The 22,620-nt window shown below is 42.2% G+C and overlaps 2 protein-coding genes across 3 annotated transcripts in view; one reads left to right on the top strand and one right to left on the bottom strand.

Annotated features, from left to right (window-relative positions):
* The window catches only part of LOC111870873 (peroxisomal targeting signal 2 receptor), a 94,145-nt gene that overhangs the window by 11,964 nt on the left and 59,561 nt on the right, over window positions 1-22,620 (bottom strand). The window contains exon 3 of one of the 2 annotated variants that reach the window (XM_023863480.2): window positions 6,434-6,653. The exons of the other annotated variant lie outside the window; for it this stretch is intronic. Within the exon in view, the coding sequence (XP_023719248.2) occupies window positions 6,434-6,653 (220 nt within the window). The remainder of the gene's footprint in view (window positions 1-6,433; window positions 6,654-22,620) is intronic. 2 annotated transcript variants of the gene reach the window in all.
* On the top strand, window positions 407-21,963 carry LOC111870872 (arrestin homolog). Its single transcript, XM_023863476.2, has 6 exons — window positions 407-620; window positions 1,868-2,118; window positions 10,692-10,880; window positions 12,724-12,912; window positions 14,827-14,995; window positions 18,757-21,963. The coding sequence occupies exons 1-6, from the start codon at window positions 554-556 to the stop codon at window positions 18,903-18,905; spliced, it is 1,014 nt and encodes a 337-aa protein (XP_023719244.1). The 5' UTR covers window positions 407-553; the 3' UTR covers window positions 18,906-21,963.

Raw genomic sequence — 22,620 nt, 5'->3', positions numbered from 1 at the left:
GCATGGAATTTAAGATATTAAAAAATATGTCCTAAACAAGCAAATCATGTAACTGATATTTTGTGCGTATTCCTTGTAATATCAAACACGTACTTGTATATAAAAAGGTCATTATTCGTTATAGATCCCCCCCTTGCAAAAAAACGAGAAGCGTGGGTTTTAAAACCATATGTAAAAATAAATTACGTTTCTCGAAGGTCATCACTGCCGTCATTTTTACCCTTAGCCATTAGTTTCCATTCTTGGATAATCCTTAATGTATTTATACCTGCATTCAGTACTCACCCTCATTCGCCCGAAACTAATTTGATCAGCAACATCTTGATCCTTTTACCAGCGAAGCCCTACAGTGCCCGGTATAAAGCTCGTCCCTGAATCACGTTTACAATCACTTTCGTCGAGAAGTCCCCCTTTCCAACTTCAGTATTAAAAAACTTGATCAGAGTTCAGTAAATTTGTTCAAATCTTAACACGCCATCAACCTTGCAAAAAATATTTAAGAGCTCATTGAAATTACAAAAAAAAATATATATATTTCTGTGCTCGAGCAGTCATGTTTCCGCTACTATTTCTAGCTTACGTGATTGCAGTTAAGGTCTTCAAGAAAACAACTCCGAACGGTAAGTGAAAGACATTTCAAGTTTCTGTAACCGTCACTGGGTTTATTTTTTGCCGATATGAATGAACGTTATGCAACGGCCGAATCTTGTAGTTAAGATGAAATTGAACATACAACACTCACAGAGACCGAACAAACTCGTCTAGAGTTAAAGCTATAGACTTTTATTCGGGAGGTTCTCGGTTCGAATGTCGACCAAGACACAAGTTAACCTGATTGAGGCTTTCGTGATGTTCCTCAGTTCTTCCAGGCATATGCCCCGGTATCACCTCGATCAGCAGCCTCTCCTCCCTCCCCCCAACTGATCACTCGTCTGCCATCCTTTCATTCGACGTTAGATAATTTCGATATCGAACTAACTAACCAACCAACTCCACGGTATTTCCAAAAATTTTAAGAAACCCGAAAGTTACTTTCCGTGTTCCATGTCCCTAACCTAAGCCAGGACAGTCCAATCCATATCACCCCATTTTGTCCCTCTAAGATACATTTTAATAGTACCTTCCCACACTCGTCTACGTTTCCTTTGTGGTCTCTTTCCTTTCGTCCTTTCCAAATCCTATATGCATTCTTCTTCTCCCCATTCGTACTACAGGCTCTGCCAATCTCATCCTCCTTGACTTATTCTAATTATATTTGGCGAAGAGTATAAGTTATGAAGTTCCTCATTATGCAGTTTTCTCCAACCTCTTGTCAGTTAATCTCTCTTCTATCCAAATATTCTCCTCAGCACCCTCTTCTTAAACACTCTCAGTCTATGTTCCTCCCTCAATGTCAGAGACCAAATTTCACACCCATATAAAACCACAGGCAAAATTATATATTTCCATATTCTAATTTTTACGTTTTCAGACAGCAGACGAGTAAACAAAAGGTTGTGGACTGAATGGTAGTAAGCTTTACTCGAATTTCAATACTGAAAACCTCTTAAAATTACCAACAACCCTTACTACTTTTATCTATCTGTCTATGGCTCTACAGCCCTTTGCCACTTTTTCAGTTCCTTGGTTTTTACACTATCGGTGGGAGTCCTTGGACGGGGGTAACAGCCTGTCGCAAGGCCGCTACCTGCACACAGGACAGCATAAACACAGAATTAACACTTACAGATATTCAGGCATCAAGTGGGATTCGAACCCACGAGCCCAGTGTTTGAGGGGACGAAGACGGTTCAAGCCCTAGATGGCGCGGCCCCTATGAGTGGCCCTTTACCATATACAGAGTTCTAATTTCCATTTGCTTGTTTAGGTAAGATCACGGTGTACCTCGGTAAGAGAGACTTCATTGACCACCTGGACCATGTCGACCCCATTGATGGTATCGTGGTTGTGGACAACGACTACCTGAGCGGGAGGAGGTTGTACGGCCAAGTAACAACCACGTACCGGTATGGCCGAGAGGAAGACGAGGTGATGGGTGTGAAGTTCAGCAAAGAATTGGTGTTGACACGCCAACAACTTGTACCGCCTGCAGCGAAGACAGATCTGACACCTATACAGGTGACTGACGACATTTCTACTTCAGTACTATTTTCAACACAATCAGAAGTAGGTCCACACTTCCAGGACAAGAAAGTATTCAGATGCTAAGGTAAAATGACACCAAAACATAGCATAACAATTCTCTAGCTTTCACTCTCTTTTGTTTCATTATAATGAAAAATACAAACGTGCATTGATCAAAAATCTGAGTCTCATTTTTGTCTACAAATTCTGTTCGAAAGATTTCTCGCTCCAATAAACATTAAGCGCGTTACATTCAATGTAGAAATGTATGTATATCTTCGTGTAAAACGTCCGCTATTGTTAATCACAAGTAGAAATGGTCGACATATTTAATGTTAACTATGCTATGGGCAAAATTAGGCAACAATTTCCCGCCCAAGTAGTTTCCAATGCCTCTGGTAGATGGGGTAATATCAGGTACCGACGGCCGACCTCGTTGGCTGAACGGGGCTGATAGCAAGCACCAGTACCGGTAGGGTATGGCGAGAGTAGAAATTAAATGGGGACGCACAATGGACCAATAACTGGTCTAAGTGCATGGGGAAACCCACCCCCTCTAATAACAATAATAATAATAATGCTATGGGCTGGATAACAGGGGAATAGGGGTTTGATGTTTGGAAAGAGCAAGAGATTTTTCTCCATAATGTTCAGACACGTTCTTGAGCTCTATCTACCTCCTATACAATAAACAATGAGGTTCTTTTTTTCGGGGAAAAGAAACCTGAAGGTGGGGTTGAAGCTGGCCATTCATCTCCGTCTAGAGCGGTGTTCCGATCTTCTGGGATATAAGGTCATGCAGTCTGATGAAAGTCAACCGACGTTTAGGAGGAACATGTCGCCTCCATCTTCAGAATCGAAGAGTAAGACAAGAAAAAACCAGCATGAAGCTAGCTGTAACCAAAACTTAGCTTATTCTTTAACTATGAAGATGGAAAAATATGATCCTCCGAAACGTCAGTTAACTTTCAAAGGATTACGCAACGTTATATCCCACAAAATAGAACTCTTCATAGACACTGCTGTGAGAGCCTCAAATCTAACACAGTTAAAAAGAAGTTGGAAATAATTAATATGCCGATATATACAAAACAGAAATTAACGGCCGTGGGGATCCGTTGTGCTGACCATGTGACACCCTCTAGCCGCAAAAGTTGGTACTAACTTCGCTGACAAGCGGCGGTAGCTCGGTCGGTATAGTTCGCTTGCGGACTACAGGCCATGGAGTATGTATGTATCATATATATCAAGCAGGTAATGCCAGCCTCAATTATTTAGTTTCGTGAGCGACTTTATTACAAAATATTCCAGCATCTCAGAAGCCCTAATGCAGGGCTGGCCAAATTTACTGAACATCGAAGACGCATATGGAAATTTTCAGAAGGTCGAGAGCCTAAAATAGGCGTGGAATTTATGGAATATGTATCTGAACACGTGCTTCTCAAGCAAATGTATTTTATTATATTTCTTATATTTATAAAGAAGGAATTAACTAGGATCCTTTTCATCGAACATAACGAAAGCTGCGAAATAGCTGCATAGCGACTACCGGGCCCCAGTTCGGCCACCTTTGTCCTAATATTTTGCAGGCAAAAACAATTCAGTAACGAAGAGTTCTAACTTCTGGGATGTAACGCCGTGTAGTCCGTTGAAATTCAATTGACGTTTCAGAGGAACAAGTCACCTCTATCTTCAGGTAGAATAAGGAAAGCAAATAACTATCATGAAGCTGATAGAAAGCTGGTCTCTTAATTGAGCCGCCCTTCCTCCTCTTCGAAGACAACCACGCTCTGCTACCAATTGTTGAGCCGCTTCGAAGACAACCGGAGCTCACAATCGACTGTTTGTCTCGTGGTGTTCCAATGCCTCCCCAAAGTGGAAGGGGATCTCAAGGGAGGAACCGAGAGGGTTAGCTGGCATAGGCGTTGGGCAGTACAAGTATTTCAGCAGAGTACAAGAAATCATAACAATCCAGCTGGCTTTTCAATAATATAAAAATATATTGCAACAAAAGAGTAGAAATGTAAATCATACAAATATGACAAGGAAAATGTTACAGCTTCGCCTGAAGGGCTGGTAGAAAAATCAAATAAACATCAGTCAAGAATGACTCAGAATTTGCCCGCAGTCAAAGTAACGGTTGCGACCCTTTTAAGTTCACTGACCTGGGCTGATCAATAGCCTTGAAAGTACATAGTTAAAACTGTCGCAAATAGCCTGGTTGCCAAGATGAAACTCGATCATAATGTTCTGACTACACCGATTACAAAATAATACATAAAACAGAGCTGAAAAGAAACAAACATTCAATCCCAACAGAATGCCCCTGCCGCATTGCGGCACTCAGTGACCAATCACAAGTCAACGTAACTCCTGGCACTCTCACAAATACAGGGCAGTTCTAAAACCACTCGCCCAACTTACTCAGTAAGTACTTACTTAATAAAATATATATTACAAGCCAGGGAAAATAATAAATAAATAAATAAATACACAAACTCCCGAGCCAGCCAACCCCACGCCGGCTCGACAGGGCTTTCTCTCTCTTTCTGTAGCAGTTAATGCGCCGAAACAAAATTTCTACGCATAACGCGTAATCAAACCAAACTGAATTTCGAACTCCCAAAACCGACCTTCTCGGTCGAAGACGAAGAGGAAAAAGCCACAGACCTACTTGTCTGTAAACGTAGCTCGTGTCGGGACAAGAGGGAAGGGGAAACACGTGACCTCTAGGTTACGCAAGGAACTTGATGGGAAAGGGATCGGCTCCGCGTCGTAGCGTACGTAGTTGCCAGAGAGAGAGAGTAAATCCAAAGATCCTACACCGAAAGAACCGTGACACGGTTCATAATTTATATCTTTTTTAATTCGCTTAGTGGGGGGTGGAGTCCAATTGAGGCACGGAGGCCAATGATTGACATATTGTAGCCTGCCCCGGGTGATTATGATGATGGAGAATTTAGTGGAATGAAGACTGGCAGGGGAAACCGAAGTACTCGGAGAAAATCCTCCCCAGAGCCACTTTGTCCACCACAAATCCCACTTGACCAGACCCGGGCTCGAACCCGGGCCGCCGCGGTGGGAAGCCAGCGACTAACAGCTTGAGCTATGGCGCGGCGCATAATTGACTTACTCCCAGACCCTGAAGATGAAGGCAACATACTCCACCTAAGCGTCGGTTGACATCAAAACGTCTTATTCTATATATCCTATTGTTCTCTCGTATAAGGCAACAAACTTTCAGTACCGTCATATAAGAGCGTTCTTATTGAATAATAAAACGACTGAATTTAAGTAGAAACCATAAGTCAACCAGTTTATTATATAAATCACACCATGCGTTTCGGTCTATTTTGGCCACTATCAGGTGCATACGAATAAACACAATAAATAAATTTAGTGTGTGATGAATTATATGATAAAAAGGATCCATTTTTCAGCGTCGTAAATTAAAATTTGTACACGTGTTAGTGTCGAATATATGAAAATATATTTGCAATATCATAGAAACATTAAGGAGCACGCGGTAGAGTATCTGGTTGAGGCACTACGCTACAAGCAGTAAAGTCGCGGGTTCGATTCCCGATAACGTCATTGGATTTTTCAGTTGACCTAATCCTTCCAGCCGCACTATGGCTCAGGGGTCGTCTCAGCCCCTAACAGAAATGAGTACCAGGAATTTTCCTTGGGGTACAGGGAGGCCAGCGCGTAAAGCTGACAACCTCACCGCCATCTGTGAGCTGATTTTCTAGAAAATGTGGAGGCCTCCTAGTGTCACAGCCTTATGAACCTCCACGGCCTGTTACAGGGATATATTGTTTACATAGAATTATTAAAAATTTAAATATTAGAACTTTTGACTACAGGGCATTATATTCCAAAAGATAGAACTCTTCATAGCCACCGCTGTGAGACCCTCAGGTCCAACATAGCAATTCAGTAAGTCAACGTGCTACATTGTGTCTAAAGGAGCCAGGAAGCTACATATAGACCCCGCAACTAATCATGAAATTGTAAGACTTGAGGATTTCAAGGCAGTAACTATGAAGAAAACCGTCTTCTGGGATGTGGTGCCGTGTATAAATTGTGTTAACCGACGTTTCGGGGGAATGTATCGCCTCCATCTTCAGGGTAGAAAACAAGCAGAAATCCGCGAGCGAACCAGCTAGAGCAGGTGCAACAGACTGAGTCTGATAACACGTCAGTTAACACAATTTCTACACGGCGCCACATCCCAGAAGACGGCTTTCTTCAATCATGAAATTATCCCCAAAATACAATACTTCACTGAACCCTTTTGGCGGTTTACCAGGAGCGGCTGATGAAGAAGCTGGGCCCCAACGCATACCCCTTCAAGTTCACGTTCCCTCCGAACTCCCCTTGCTCCGTGACGCTGCAACCTGGCGACGAAGACACGGCTAAACCTCTTGGTGTCGAGTACAACGTCAAGACATACGTCGCTGAAAGTCCCGACGACAAGAGCCACAAGAGATCTTCTGTCTCTCTTGCAATCAAGAAGGTACACTTTCCTCAAAAGAAACAGAGGAAAGACAATTATTATTCGTCTGAAACAGGTAAAGTTATCCTTGTATAAGACGGTGAATGCCCATAGGTTTGTGAGACGTCTAGGTCACAACATTCTCTATATAATCGGCTCACAGATGGCCGTGAGGTTGTCAGCCTTACGCCCCGGCCGTCATTTATCCCCGGGACCATTGGAAGGAATAGGGAAATTAAAAAATCCAACCTCTTCGGAAATCGAACCAGCGACCTTCTGGCTTGTAGCATAGTCCCTCAACCAACTACACTACAGTGTGTCCCGTTAAATAAAGTTTAGGCACAAATGTTTGTCTTTCAGGGCTACGTTATGCTTCACTAATCCGAATAATCGATTAATCCGGTTGATCTCCCAATTATTCCACATTAGCGAGGGCTTACTATACCTGCAACCAGTATTCAGCGCTCTATCCTGCCATTATAATCACACACAGTATCATTATGATTCTGTTGTATTGAGAGATAAAAATGGTGTGAAGAATTCCGTCTTCTGGGATGTGGCGCCACTGCACCACATCTCAGAAGTCGGCATTCTTCATAGTCACCGCCGTGAAAACCTCAAATCTTAAAAAATTGTGTGTTTTCATGGTAAATATCCTTGGTTTCAGGAGATTTCACGGCCCTAATTGGCAAGGGGCAGATATAAATGTTGACAGAGACTTAGTGAACCCCAGAGTTGGTCTGGACACTGTGGAATAAGGTAGAATCTCTTGCTACTGTCAGGAATTGAACCCCGGGCCGTCCAGACCGTAGCCATTCGCTATACCGACTGAGCTATCCCTGCTCATCGATTCTTTCCACATACTATTTGACTAATTATTTACTAATGATCCCACCATCACGCACCATGTAGTATGAACTACAGCAGCCATTTCCGGTGCCACGTAGCGTCATCACACGTGCCTCGTCTTTAGAAGATCGCAGCTTCGCATCTCTGCCCGGACACGGACTATCCTAATTGAGGTTTTCCTTGTTTTTCTCAGTCATCTCAGGACACGGCTGGCACAGAACATTAAAATAGTCCACTGCGATTGCTTCCACTTTCATAATAGATATTAATATAATTTTGAGGGTTACTGTACGACGCTGTCAGTATCTGTATTATATTGTTTCTAATCCTAAACGAATAAACTCCGTGAACTTTAGTCCCCAAGCGAACTATACCGACCGAGTGACCGCCGCCTGTCGGCGAAGTTAGTGCCAACTTTTGCGAATAGAGGGTGTCGCGTGGTCAGCGCAACGGATTCCTACGGCCGTTAAACTCGATTTTCTAGACCGGACCTAAACGGATAAATGAAAAATGAATTGGAAGAAGTCTATAAGGAAGCGGTGGTGGTCTAGTTTAAGGCATTCTCCCGAAATTTGCTTGAGGAAGAACACGAAAAGGTCATTCAAGACAGCGGGTGTCCCCGCCAAAATTCGAACAGAATATCTCCTAAATACAAGTCAGTAATTTTACGGCTTGGGCCAGATTGCTCAGTATTTAACAATATTGCGGTATCGTATGTTGGTTGAGGCACTATGCCAAACGCCGGAAGGTCGCGGGTTTGATTCCCAATGAGATGACTGAATTTTTAAATTTACCTAATCCTTCCAGCCGCACTATGGTCCTGGGCCCGACTCAGCCTCTAAGTGAAATAAATGCCAGGAATCTACGTAGGAGTAAAGAGAGGCCGGCGCGTTACGCTGACAACCTCACCGCCATCTCTGAGCCGATTGTCTAGAAAAATGTGGGAGCCTCGACGTCTCACAACCGTATGGGCTTCCACGGCCTATTACAGGGATAGTTTTGCTTTTTTATTTTTATAACGTACCTCTGTTCTAACAGTAGGACTACAACTGGCCTACAGCAAACACAGTATCAAACCCGTGTTACGACGTGAAACGTTCCTTCCCCTTTTCCTTGCTACTTTTTGTGTGTTGCTTATTGGCTCGTCCTTGCTTTCACTCTCGTTACTGCAGTATTTCTCACTTTCATTTTCTACGTCACCAATTTCACTATTTTTGTCACCTACTATAAACCTTCATTCCTTCATTTCCGCAGGTTTATCTCAACATTGCAGACTTTCTGTGATCTGGTCTTCGGATTCTGTAAGAAAAATAGCTCCTCGATATTTACTTATAATATATGTGATGTATATGCGAAGAAACGGGGTTCGATTACCCGCAGGGACAAGAGAATTTTCTCTTCTCCGTAGAACCTAGAACGGGCCCACCCAGCTTCCTAAACAAAAGGTACCTCGGTCTATTTCCTTGGGGGTAAAGATGTCGGGTTGTGAAACTAACTATTCAACTCCATCTAGTGTCGGGATTACCAATGCTTAGTGCTTAACTGACAGCAAAGAAAATTTTACCTGTCTCTGGAGTACAGTGTTACACTGCTGCTGTACACGAATTGGGCATGGCGGGATAATATCACTGAAATGGAGTTTAAAATTACGGGGAATCAAAATTTGAGAAAGCTGGATGTCCACTCTGTTTTGAACGAAAAGGATGGAAAACAAAAGGGTACAGTCGCATTTCTTTTAACGCTAGAAATTAGTTTTTGGAAACGACAGCCCCCAATGAATCACGCAGCAAGAGGCAATTTTAGTAGCTAACAGTAATTATGGAAGTATTTTCTTCAAGTCGTAATTTATTGCAATTATAGAATAAATAAAAGAACCAAGCACATAAAAATTATTAATTTAGTTCAAATTACTTACAATATGTGTAATATATTGTCACACGTACGAGTGACTATAGACGGGGTTTGGATTGGTAATTGAATTTATTGAACACTTGTATATCGTCTGCGACATGACGCAAAGAAAGGAGTACAGTTGAAAAGAATGAGATTATGAAAACAGCAGCACACCGGTCTGAGTCATGACGGTCATGACCCACACCGGTGTGCGGCCTACCTAAGGCTGACATCACCGCTATCTGCGAGCCGACTGTCTAGAAAATGTGGGAGCCTCGACGTCTCACAACCCTATGGGCCTCCACAGCCTGTTACAGGGATAGCTTTACTTACTTTACCGAAGAAAACGTGTTTCAGAATAAAGAGCTTTATAAAAAATCTGCTTTATATGGGGTCGCGTTAAGTGAGGTATGACTGTACTGCTAAAACTTTCCAGAACGAGAAAGTGGGGAGAAGAATTTTTATTGTATTCAGAAAATGACTGATTATAAATTAACATTTGACATGTAATAAAATTAACGGTACAAGTATGGAGATCAACACACTGAAAAATATTTGTTTAAAATCAGATGTAAACATGAGCGCCTGGTAGGGGGAGGGCAAGCCAGACACGTGACACACCGGGGGAAAGGATCTGTAAAACATCAAAATTGTAGAAAGAAATATATATATATAAATGCACCAAATGTTACCACCGAAAATTAAAATTCTTTTTAAGAACATGTTCTTCTACATTGAATACTATACGGCAATCATTTAAAATAGTTTTAATGGACTACATGGCTGTGTGCTCCAGAAGACAGAATTCTTCATAACCACCGCTGTGAGAACTCCAGTTTTTACAGCAGCAGCAGTAGTAGTAGTAGTATTAGTAGTAGTAGTAGTCGGGGTAGCGTAGTCGGTATAGCGACTGGCTACAGGCTGAACGACTAAGGGGTCGGAGTTCGACTTCCGGTAGGCTGAAGAATTTTCTCTTCTCCCAATTGTCCAGACCGGCTCTGGGGTGCACCAAACCTCCTATCCAATTGGTACCGGGGGCTCTTTCTCCTTGGGTAAAGCGACCGGGGCATGAAGCTGACCAATCACCTCCAGCTAGTGCCGAAGTCAATAAAATGTGGATCTACACATCCACTCCATAGTGCTTAGCTCGTTGAGCATAGGGACAACTGTACGTTTTTTAGTAGTAGAAGTACACAATAATGGAAACAGGCGTAGATCATTATATAACCAATGCATGTGCCGTCACAGACCTGTGTACCACGTAAGGTAAAGACAGACAACTGAAGGAACTGCAACTGAAACTGAATCGACAAATGAATGGTTTCAGCTGCAGTACGCACCCTCGAGTCGCGGTATCCGTCTGCCCAGCTCTCTGGTCAGCAAGGGCTTCACGTTCTCGCAAGGCAAACTGAACCTCGAGGTCACCCTCGACAAAGAGACGTATTACCACGGCGAGAGGATTGCTGCCAACGTCATCGTGTCCAACAATTCCCGAAAGGCAGTGAGGAACATGAAGGCAAGTTTCGTGATGTGCTTGTAACGGGTAGTGGCAAGATCGCTACATCAATGCTTCTCACAATACACAGCGACTGTTTCTCTAAACAACATTAACCGGTTGGTTTTTGTAGCGAAACCTTAATGTGTTTCCTGTGAGGTACGAGTTGAATTTTTATATATTTTTTATAAATCCAAATGTACGTGATACTGGACAAGGAGAAACCAGGCGTAGGAAGTATAGGATGCTTAAACTTGGCGACGGTCAAGCCTACGACCGTTCAGCTATCTAACTGCAGTTTCAAAGTGGTTGCATAAATTAAGGCATAACCTGCTGCACAAGCCTGCATTGACAGGAAACCTCTGTACGTATATACCCTGCATAAATTTTACTTAGTATAGGGCAGTGACAAAGGGTGCACAGAGTCCATAGTCACTTGGACGCCGTGACAGCGCGCATAAACTCGTGCTGAAACTACGGTGAAATAAAAGTAGCGTCTACATAGAAACACCGACGCTTCCTCTCGTCGAAGAGGCCTCATTTCTAAACACGTACACGTCTAGGACAGAATAAAAATCCTGGCAATGAATATCGAGCAGACTGAGACCAGGAATGACTGTGCTGGCGAAGGCCAGAAGCAATTCAATCAATTGACCAGTCTTTAAATGATTAAATATTAATGCACAGAATTAAATTCTCTGCTCAATTTCGATCCTGTGCTCTTGACAAAGTTCACTTCATAATCCTTTACGTGCCTCGCTTCCCAACGCTTTACCCTCTCTCAACTGCACATGTACCAGAAGGACGAAATGACACTGCCTGGGAACCTTCAAAGCAAAAAAAAAAAAAATCTTTCTGTCTTCCCCTCCTAAAATGTCGCATATCTCATTACTCCCCTCACTTTCTCTTCTTCTCTCTTCTCTCTGAGTGTCTATCACTACTCCCTCTACACTTTCTCTTCTCTTTCCCGTGCTTCAGAAGGTTAATACACATGACGGTTAGCGATCTAATTCTACTTCCTTCTTCAGTCGGAGTAAGAGTCAGAGTCACTTTACGACTGGCGGTTTACTGCCAATCAGTTCGTCTTGGCGTCAGGCCCCTCGAGGCCCACGATCACAGATTACTTTTCCCAACTGAACTCTTTCGGTAATAGTCCTTATGTAACATCCTGAGTTTGTCTCTTATGAATAACCCTGACCTTTCAACTGTATATTTCGCACATATAACATGTCGAAAATTCCTCCTTTTGCACTACACACACGTCCTCTGTCAGTACAGGCTTTACAGAGCAGATCATGTCTAATTATCACCTCTTCAGGTGATACATTGTTGTTATATAACCAATAATTTGTATTTCCTTCTTTAGTTGCTTACCCTGAAGTAAAGACAGTACTTCGGAGAAGTAAGCTTAAATGGAATGGGAAAATTAAAATGGATGTTCATGAAATACCGTATTTACGCATGTATAGGCCGCATATTTTTTGCCAAAAATTCAAGAGGAAAACTGGGGTGCGGCTTATATTCGAAATATTCGAAATCACACTTCATTTAAAAAAAAAATTATATTCATAATTAGTAATACAGAGTGTTCTACTCCTGAAATAATATTCCAAGAAAATTATTTTTTCTATAATTTCTGTCTGAAAATTGTGCTGCGGCCTATACACGCACGCGGCCTATACATGCGTAAATACGGTAGCATGTGAGGATGTGTATTGGATTCAGCTAGCTCAGAGTAAGACCCACTGGAGTGTTCTTGTGAATATGGTAATGCACATTGGAGTTACACGAACAGGCAAACTAATGTATAAGCGTTCAGTGCAAATTCTATAGGCATGTCCAAGGAACATTTCGCCTGTTGCAGGTGCAAGTGGTTCAGCACTGCGAAGTCACGATGGTGAACGCGCAGTATTCGCGACAAGTTGCCAGTCTGGAGACCAAGGAAGGCTGCCCCATCATCCCAGGCTCTTCGTTTAAAAAAGTGTTCTACTTAGTGCCCTTAGCCTCCAGCAACCGGGACAAGCATGGCATTGCTTTGGACGGCTATCTCAAGGTACAGCCTCGTCACTGTACTAGCAGCTACACGTACAGCACGCTTCCCTTATTTTCTTGTTTAATCCAAAGTTATACGTAGCAATGAGTTCATATTTTTTTTTTCCTGTGGCGCTACAGCCCCAATTTGGGCCTAGGCCTACCTCCATGAAACTCTCCGTTTCACTTCGGTTTACTAGATCTTACACATTCGGTAGGACTCCTTGGGCGAGTGATCAGCTCGTCGCAAGGCCTCTACCTGTACACAAACACAGAAAAACGCACACAAACATCCATGCCCTGAGCGGGATTCGAACCCACGATCCCGGCTTCCGAGCGAGCGAAGAGAGTGCATGCCTTAGACCGCTCGGCTACCGTGACCGGCAGTGTATAAGAATAATATATAAGAATTCAGTTCGTACCTCACAGGAAACAGATCCGAACCCACGATCCAGGCTTCCGAGCGAGCGAAGACAGTGCATGCCTTAGACCGCTCGGCTACCGTGACCGGCAATGAGTTCATATACAGTATATATTTTGGAGCCATACTTTTTTGTTTTATTAGCCTACTTTCCTTTTCTCAAAAAAATAAAAGTAGGCTTATGAGATCACCTTTCTCTGTGTGTGTCTGCAAGTGTAGGACCCCCCAAACAACCACACAACTTTTGAATGGCTGAACAAATCTTTATGATACATGGCATGCACGTATATCACAGAACCTGAGCTCATCTCAAAGGCGCAATTCATATATCCCTCCTGTCACTAATACCAACATTACAGCCTCTCAAATTTCTGAGGCAAACCCTTAATATTGTTTGAATGATAAAACCAGTCTTCATGAAACTTGGTATGTATTTCATGACATCTGAGGCCGTCTCAAAGGCGCAATTAATAAATCCCTCCTGTCAGTAATACCAACACTGAAGCCTCACAAATTTCTTCATATTTGCTGTATCAGATCCTAAAATTACAGTGAAAAGAGAGTAGGCAATTAGTTCTTCCCAGAACCTTTTTATTAGCACTAACTTCGCAGACAAGCGGTGGTCGCTCTCTCGGTATAGTTCGCTTGCGGACTACAGGCAACGGAGTTTTTAGTTTTTCTTAGTGTATATCACCGTTACTATGCAACGACAGCCAGATATGCAAATATACCTGAGCCATTTCTAGACAACGGCTTGGTAAATACGTTCCCGCTGCAACGAATACGCATGCAACAATCGAGGTGTTTTCTACTATGTACGTGCAAAGGGGCTGTAAGAAGGACAATTGAAGAAAGAAGAGTTCAAGACATAGACAATGTAAAAGATAAACTTGGTGGTGGTCAAGCTTACGACTGTTCAAGCGACTAGGTTGCTTTGTAGTTTAAGATAGGATAGACATGATCTGCCCTGTAAAGCCAGTTCTGACAGAGGATTTGTTTGAAGTGCAAAAGGAAGAATTAACATAAAATGGTATTAGTGCGAAATATACATTTGACACAAGGCCAAACATATTCATAAGAGACAAACCTATTTTCTCATCAGAGAGGATGTTATATAAGGACTATTACTGCAAAGGTTCAGTTGAAGAAAAATCCTCTGGTCATGGGGTTCAAGAGGTTTGATGCCAAGACGAATTAATTGGCGGCAAACTGCCAGTCGTAAAGTAACTTTGACTTTGATTCTGAAGAAGAGTTCAGTTGGAAGACAGCCACCGTTCAGAGTGAAACTGATCCCGGAAGTAGATGAATAGACATTGTTAGAAGCCGTTACCAGGAAATGTCTAGTAACAATCTGAGAACACTAGAATGTGTGCTCTAGTGAACCGTAAAGTGTGGAAATCAGTGGTAGTGTTATAGTTATTTGTAGCTACGACCTGTAAGTGGTCAATAAATCCAATTATCCAAAACCCTGTATATTGTCAACTCCATATAAATTAACATTATTGTTGTTGTCAGGATGACGACGTGAACCTGGCCTCCTCCACGCTTATGCCAGAGGGCCAGTCCCCTACAGATGCTGTCGGTATTTTCATCTCTTACTCCTTGCGCGTGAAGCTTAACTGTGGCACCTTGGGAGGAGAACTTGTGACGGATGTGCCCTTCAAGTTGCTACACCCCGCACCAGGTAACTGCATCCCTTAATTTAGGGATAACAAGGCATTTCGTGACTCTAAAGTTTCTAATCCCGAGTGATTCATTATGCTACGACTACATTGCAAGATTTGAGGTTTCCATGGAACTGAATGTGCATATTGTAAGTTTCTTGATTATGATGCCGTGTTCGGGGCACGCGGTAGCATAGTTGGTTCAGGCACTACAGTACAAGCCGGAAGGTTGCGGGTTTCATCCTCCATGAGATCACTGGATTTTTCAATTGACCCAAAAATTCCAGCCGTACTATGGCCCTGGGGTCGACTCAGCCTCTAACAGAAATGAGTACCAGGAATTTTCCTGGGGCTAAAAAGCGTCCAGCGTGTTAGGTCGACTCACAGACATCTGTGAACCGATTGTCTAGAAAATGTGGGAACCTCGACGTCTCACAACCATATGGGTCTCTACGATCGGTTACAGGGATAGTCTACCTTTTCTTCATGACGCCGTTTCTCTGTGGATGATTACCAGCTTTTAGAAAGAACAGTCACCACTCTCTCGCCTGGAGGCACGGGCAGTATTTTCCTCTGGGGGAACGTACTGTACATGTAATTTAGGGAGTTAGACTCTGGATTCTCACCGCGGAGCCTTGGGTTTAGTCCCGCGTGAATTCAAGGGAGTTTCGTGAAGGGCAAATAATTGTAATTGTCACTCGAGCAGGTCTTTTTTTTCTGAGTTTCTTCAGTTTTCCCCTGCTAATTACCATTCCACCATTGCTCAGTAGACATCTATCATCGCCGCCTGAAGTATGGGACAGCCCTGACGAAGCAGTATATTACCACGTCTACAGTCTTCAAGTCACGTATTTCATCTATAACCTAGCCCTTAACTGGCTACAGAATAAAGAAGTCAAGTTATCGCTGGTATTCACCTACCAAACTGCACGACGTCATAACCCAGGACACTATAATAAGAATGTTCCACGTTATGTATCCTTTTAAAACTGCAACTCCGAAATTTTAGGATGACGAGATATTTTGTGGCTATAGGAACTGAGGGTCTCACAGCGGTGGTTATGAAGAGTTCTACCTTATGGGATATAACTCGGTGTAGCCCTTGAAAGTCAACCGACGTTTCGGAGAAACAGATTGCCTCCATCTTCATGATCGAGGACTCTGCCGCTTCCAACCTGCTTTCTCACTGGTTTATTGCTCGGTTAATTCTTCTACCCTGAAGATGGAGGAGATATTTTCCTCCGAAACTTCGGTTGACTTTCAACGGACTACTCCATCTTCATGATTGAGGACTCCGCCGCTTCCAACCTGCTTTATTACTGGTTTATTGCTCGGTTAATTCTTCTACCCTGAAGATGGAGGAGATATTTTCCTCCGAAACGTCGGTTGACTTTCAACGGACTACTCCAGCTTCATGATCGAGGACTGTGCCGCTTCCAAACTGCTTTCTCACTGGTTTATTGCTCGGTTAATTCTTCTACCCTGAAGATGGAGGAGATATTTTCCTCCGAAACGTCGGTTGACTTTCAACGGACTACAAGGCGTTATATCCCAGAAGACAGTGCTCTTTATTTTGTGAGTGCCTACAATCTTGGCATTTACTGATTCAATGTGCCACAATTCGTCGCCTGGGCACTGAAGTCTGCTACACGCACGGCCATCAGCACAGGTTCTGGAAGGACCGGTTTTGTATATTAGGGAATGAACTGCAGTTTAAACGTGACTCAGAACAAAACACTTACGCCTGTGGAAATGTGTGGAGAACACGGAGAATCAGGTACAAGAATTATCTCATTNTGGGGGAAGCATTATAGATACCGCTAAGCCAGTAGAGGCCGAACTCGCTGGCTCGGTCGGGACTGATCGTACGCACCAATATCGGTAGGGTATAGAGACTGGTAGAAATCATAGAGGGAAGCACAATGGACCACTACAGGTCTAAGTGCATGGGGAAACCCACCCTCTCCAATAACTAACTAACTAACTACCCAAAGTGAAGATAGAACGGTCCAGTACTACGAATTATGTTGGGATTTGTCCAATATATGGAGCACAATTAATATAAATGGTCATTTTGAGACCGCCTGTACCGGCATTGGCTTCAATGGTAATGAGCCGGAGTTCTATTCCGGAAATGTACAGTTAGACTGTCACTCGGAGCACTGATTATCCTGCCTGAAGTTTTTCGTTGTTTCTTTAGTTACAACATTCTTTTTTGAAATTGGCCTATGCATTCATCATTTACGGTCTTTTCAAGATCTTATTCAGTGGTTAGATCAACTCAGATATAACCCTGAAATTGAAAGAGCGTCATTAAGTAATAAGAATTATTAATAACAATAACAACAATAAAAGTCACCACTCGTCCCCCCCCCTCTTCTGGATACGACGAGAATGTTTTGTACAGGGCAGGGGAACCCCCAGAAAATGTTCACAAGGAACAAGTCGAGACAGTTTACAGCCGATTTTATTAATGAAATTGTTTAACGCTTTCGAATTTAGGCAATAGGACTAGTTCTTTAAAATAATTTTTTTTTTGTACTAAATATCCAGGGAGAGTAAAATGTCTGGTTTCTCTACCCGGTCGGCTAAGATGTTTCTTCTTCTTCTTCTTCTCTTATTATTATTATTATTATGAAAGCCGGGAAATCGCAGTCGGTATAGCTACTGGCTAAGGGCTGGAAGACCGAAGGACCGGGGTTCGAATACCGGCGGAGGCAAAAATTTTCACTTCTCTATGTCATTCAGACGGGCTCTGGAGTCCACCCAATGGGTACCGGGGGGTATTTCCCTGGTGATAAAGCAGCCGAAGCGTGAAGCCGACGAATCACGTCCAATTAGTGCCGAGGTCGACGAAATTTGTGTCTATACATCCACCCCCACCCCCCATACGTCTTCATGGGGTGATGCTTAATTAGTTAAGTTACGTTTTTATTTTTATTATTATCCTTCCTCTTCCAGCCGCACTAGGCCCTGGGGTTTACTCATCCTCTAACAGAAATAAGTACCAGGAATTAATGAAATAATTTTCCTGAGGAGTAAAGCGCGGCTTACCGCCATCTTTGAGCCGATTGTCTAGATAATGTAGGAGCCTCGATGTCTCACAACCCTATGGGCCTTCATGGCCTGGTATAGGAATAGCTTTACTTTTTATTCTTCTTCTTGCTTCATGATCAATACATTACATCTAACTCACCATCTTCTTCCTAAGTTTATCCTTCCTTCAAGATCTCTCTGTCATTTAATTTTAGTAATTTACATAACGTTTTCAGCATTGTAGGCTATATAATGTTGAATGTTAAGATAACAGATGAATCATGAATTGGGAAGGATTTGGAAGAAAGCGGTAGTGGCCTAAATGAGGTATCCTCCCGACATTTTCCTGGAGGAACTGAGGAAAACTACGAAAAACATCAGTCAAGATATCCTATATCTCGGTCAAGATCCGAACAAGTCTAGATTGTTACCGCTAGTCCAGCCTGTATGATTTCGGTTTCGAGATACTACATTTGTTTCGAGATCCTCACAGTTATTTAAGTCCAACGTAATTTATACGTTCCTCAACATCTTTGCCTTCTTACGTCATCGTTTCTTCGAAAGAGAGATGTCTCTAGATGGCTCTAGATATTTTGACAATCCTGGATTCCATGCGACTTTTATGCTTATTCATGAACCAGAAACATCCATCCCCAGTAAAGCTACTGGCAACATGAGTAAAACAAGCGACTACAGAATAATAGATAACAGGTTAACGACCATCTCTTCGGCTTCTTTTTTTCAGGCACAGTCGAACATGAAAAGGAGCAAGCAATCAAAAAGAGCAGGTCGATCGAGAGATCGCACTACGAGAGCTCCCGCTATGTTCCCGACGAGGAAGACAACATTGTGTTCGAAGACTTCGCACGTTTACGCCTCAGTGAAGCTGAGTAACGGCCTGTCAGGGCATTCAGCTTTTGATTTCATGATGTCTTGATTTATAAGGAGAGTTTTCGCATGTGACATTAATTGGTATATGCTGTATTTCATTTCCGTGGTTACTTACTGCTACGACAATAAAACACATATATTCCGGTCGGATGAAAGTTCCCGAATACCATAAATTTTTAGCACCATTTTAATTGTTTTATGTTTCATACATAATACAACAATACCGTATTTATTATTATATGGGTTCTCAAACTATATGGCACCGCAGCCCCTTAAATGACACAAATTTTACCGACCTCCCCCAGCTCTGCCAGTCAGCGAAAAGTGAAGTTCTGCATATTGTTAAGGATTCCTATCAGGCTGTACTGTGATAGCAGGAACCTAAATAGCTTTACAGCCTCTCTACACCTACAGTAAGCTGTAAAATGTCCCTGTACCGTCACGAAGAGCGCAGTTCTGCGCACTGCTGCAGGTCTCTATCTGGCTGTACGGTGACAGCAGGAACCTAAGTAGCTTTACAGCCTCTCTACACCTACAGTAAGCTATAAAATGTTACTGCACAGTCACGAAGAGTGCAGTTCTGCGCACTGCTGCAGGTCTCTATCTGGCTGTACGGTGACAGCAGGAACTTAAATAGCTTTACAGTCTCTCTACACCTACAGTAAACTATAAAATGTTCATGTACATGCTCGAAAAATGCAGTTCTGAACATTGTTGCAGGTCCATATCAGGCTGTACGGTGACAGCAGAAACCTAAGTAGCTTTACAGCCTCTGTGCACCTACAGCAAGCTGTAAAATGTTCCTGTACAGTCACGAAATATTCGCGAAATGCTTCGCGTGAAGCACCTACCTTCATATTACTGACTTATTCACATTCCAAACCTCTGTGCGGATACAACCATATTTCCAAATTTCTGAGAAATTAATGACCCTCCCCCCTTTAGAGTACGTAACTACCTGCAGCCTGAGAAAACTTAAGTTATTATATTAATTATTCTAGAAAATATAAACGCTTTCCTTAATTTATATATCCGTCTTCAGCGTCATGTAATGAATTTGCAAGTGTGCAACAAACCTCTGGTACATCTCCGTAAAAGGAAGGGGTTATGCCGGAGGGGGAGAGGGGCTCAGTATCAAAGCTCATTAAATATTAGTTGTTTCTTTCGTTCATTCCAATATTTGGTATACTGAAGACATATGAAATTCTGGAATGTTTCTTACAACACATATAACAGTGATGTAGTAACGCGTTGTTGGTATTGTTTTAAAGACATTAGATATATGCCACATGGTGCAACAGTGTTTACAGCTAACGTTCATCCCGGTGCTAAAATGCAATAATTCTGTTCCTCCTTGGCCATGAGAATATACTAAAAATATTAGCCAAGGTTAATGCACTTGATCCTTTTTTAGATAAACGTGATATATTAAAAAATAAAGCAAAAATTGGTAAACACAACAAAAATAACATAGAAGTAAATCGGCATTGAAACAAATTACAACAATTCTGCAAGTCACATATGCAGACAAATTTAAAACAAAAAGGTGTTTGTAGAATTTGAGGAATGGTACCTCTCTCTACGAGTATATACGAGTATGTACTTTAACTGCGACTAAAATTATATACCTATCGATTGATAAATGCTAACTGGAATGGATCTAGAAGGAAGCGGTAGTAACATAATCAAGGTACTCGCCTGGAATATACCTGAAAGAACTGAGGAAATCATGAAAACATCAATCGGAATAGCTGGTGCCACGGTCTGGATTCGAACCGAGCACTTCCCGAATACAGGTCTAAGTCATTACCGCTACACCAGCTTTCTCGGCGAAGAACAAAACGAGCTCTGTTCACTTTGCTAAATTCTATTTATTTTGTATAAAAAGAAAAGGCCATAGAAATATATACCGACATGAAATTAATTTACATTTAAAAGCGAAAAAGATACGGACATAAAAATATTCGATTCAAAATTATTTTGATTAATTTTTTTTTTCAAAACACAGTAGACCTACTTAACATCTCCTCCCATTTATTGACTGTGCTTCTGCCACCTAAGAATACAACGGAAAAGTTTTTTATTGGGATACAAAAAGTACACAAAAGAAATGACCTCTCCCATTCAGCCTTCACATCAACGCAAAATTATTTTTTTATTTTGAAAAAAATATATAAAAAGGCCTAAGTAATGCCCTTCCGGCCCTCTGTAGCACAGTCTTATAAACATCTCATTTTATGATAGCGGTCGCCCTGCGATTTTTCAATATATCTCTGATCTTCAAGAGGATACCATTAATAGATTGCACATTTACTTCTTTTTTAAATACATTTAGGAATTTTGTTTACGAAGTGGCAACCTATATGTCAGTGACACCTATCGTTATTATGTGAAAACTACAGCATAATTAAAAAATAGTAAACATTATGCTAGAAGCCGGAAGGTCACGTGTTCCATTCCCGATTAGTTCACTGGATTTTTCAATTTACCCAATTCTTCCAACCAAATTGTGGCCCCGTGTCCGACTCAGCCTTTAATAGAAATGAGTACCAGGGGTAAATTGCCGCCGCTGAGGAAGGCTGACAGATTCACCGCCATCTGTGAGCCGATTGTCTAGGAATGTGAGAGACAAACCCATGGGCCTCCACGGACTGTCCAAAGGATAGTTTTACTTTTTATTTTGCTTCGAAAGTTTGGGAAATTTTGAGCAGATGGTACAAAAAGTGTCCGGTGGGGGCCTGTTTTTCTTACGGAGTAAATCGGCTGTGCTTGGGGGTACACCACTCCTGCAATTCATGCAAAATGCGAACCATTAATGAAACTGTAACACTAAGATCCTGCGAGAAGTGTACACACAATGGAACCGGCCATCACCGGTAATCAGTTGGTTCTGCCAATGTCTATTTGTCTTCAGCTGTAATTAGTTGTTTCAACAAGCTAATAATTGATTCGTCGTATACACTCCTGAGTTTCTTCAGTTACTCGTTTTATTGTGTTTAATGCAGCTCATTACATACTCTTTACTTTACTGTAATTGTTTATGTAAAAACAATAAAACGTTTCTTTGGCTGTTGGAAGAGATAGTGCTTTAAGCAACTCTCCCTTTATTTCAAATCACTTTCCCTTCCGTACATTATCTCTACTACCGTGCCCTGGCAGAAAATCTGCACTGCTATTTTAGAAATTGTTTGCATTGTTTGCGGTGGATATTTGAATGAATGACAGAATTTATAAGGGGAAAGCCTATACCAGGCCTTGCACCGCGACCTTCAGTGATTCTTTATGCATCAACCTGTTTAAACTTCTCAGCAAACCTTCGTCCTTTGTGCATCCCCCTCTGTTTCAATCCTTGAGCAAACCTTGATCCTTTGTGCGTCCGCTTCTGTTTCAACCCTTGAGCAAATCTTGATCCTTTGTGAGTCCGCCTCTGTTTCAGCCCTTGAGCAAACCTTGATCCTTTGTGCGTCCACTTCTGTTTCAACCCTTGAGCAATCCTTCGTCCTTTGTTCATCCCCCTCTGTTTCAACCCCTGAGGAAATCTTGATCCTTTGTGAGTCCACTTCTGTTTCAACCCTTGAGCAAACCTTGATCCTTTGTGCATCCGCTTCTGTTGCAACCCTTGAGCAAATCTTGATCCTTCGTGAGTCCGCTTCTGTTTCAACCCTTGAGCAAACCATGATTTTTTGTGCGTCCGCTTCTGTTTCAACGCTTGAGCAAA

The sequence above is a fragment of the Cryptotermes secundus genome, unplaced genomic scaffold (assembly GCF_002891405.2).
Source record: "Cryptotermes secundus unplaced genomic scaffold, Csec_1.0 scaffold709, whole genome shotgun sequence".
Lineage (NCBI taxonomy): Eukaryota > Metazoa > Arthropoda > Insecta > Blattodea > Kalotermitidae > Cryptotermes > Cryptotermes secundus.
This window is presented reverse-complemented; position numbering and strand designations above follow the sequence as displayed.

Excerpts from the sequence above, each read along its gene's own strand:
- LOC111870872 (XM_023863476.2), top strand. The coding sequence starts at position 554 with ATGTTTCCGCTACTATTTCTAGCTTACGTGATTGCAGTTAAGGTCTTC. Across the intron at positions 2,119-10,691 it reads CAGATCTGACACCTATACAG|CTGCAGTACGCACCCTCGAG; the intron begins GTGACTGACGAC and ends GAATGGTTTCAG. Across the intron at positions 14,996-18,756 it reads GTTGCTACACCCCGCACCAG|GCACAGTCGAACATGAAAAG; the intron begins GTAACTGCATCC and ends TCTTTTTTTCAG.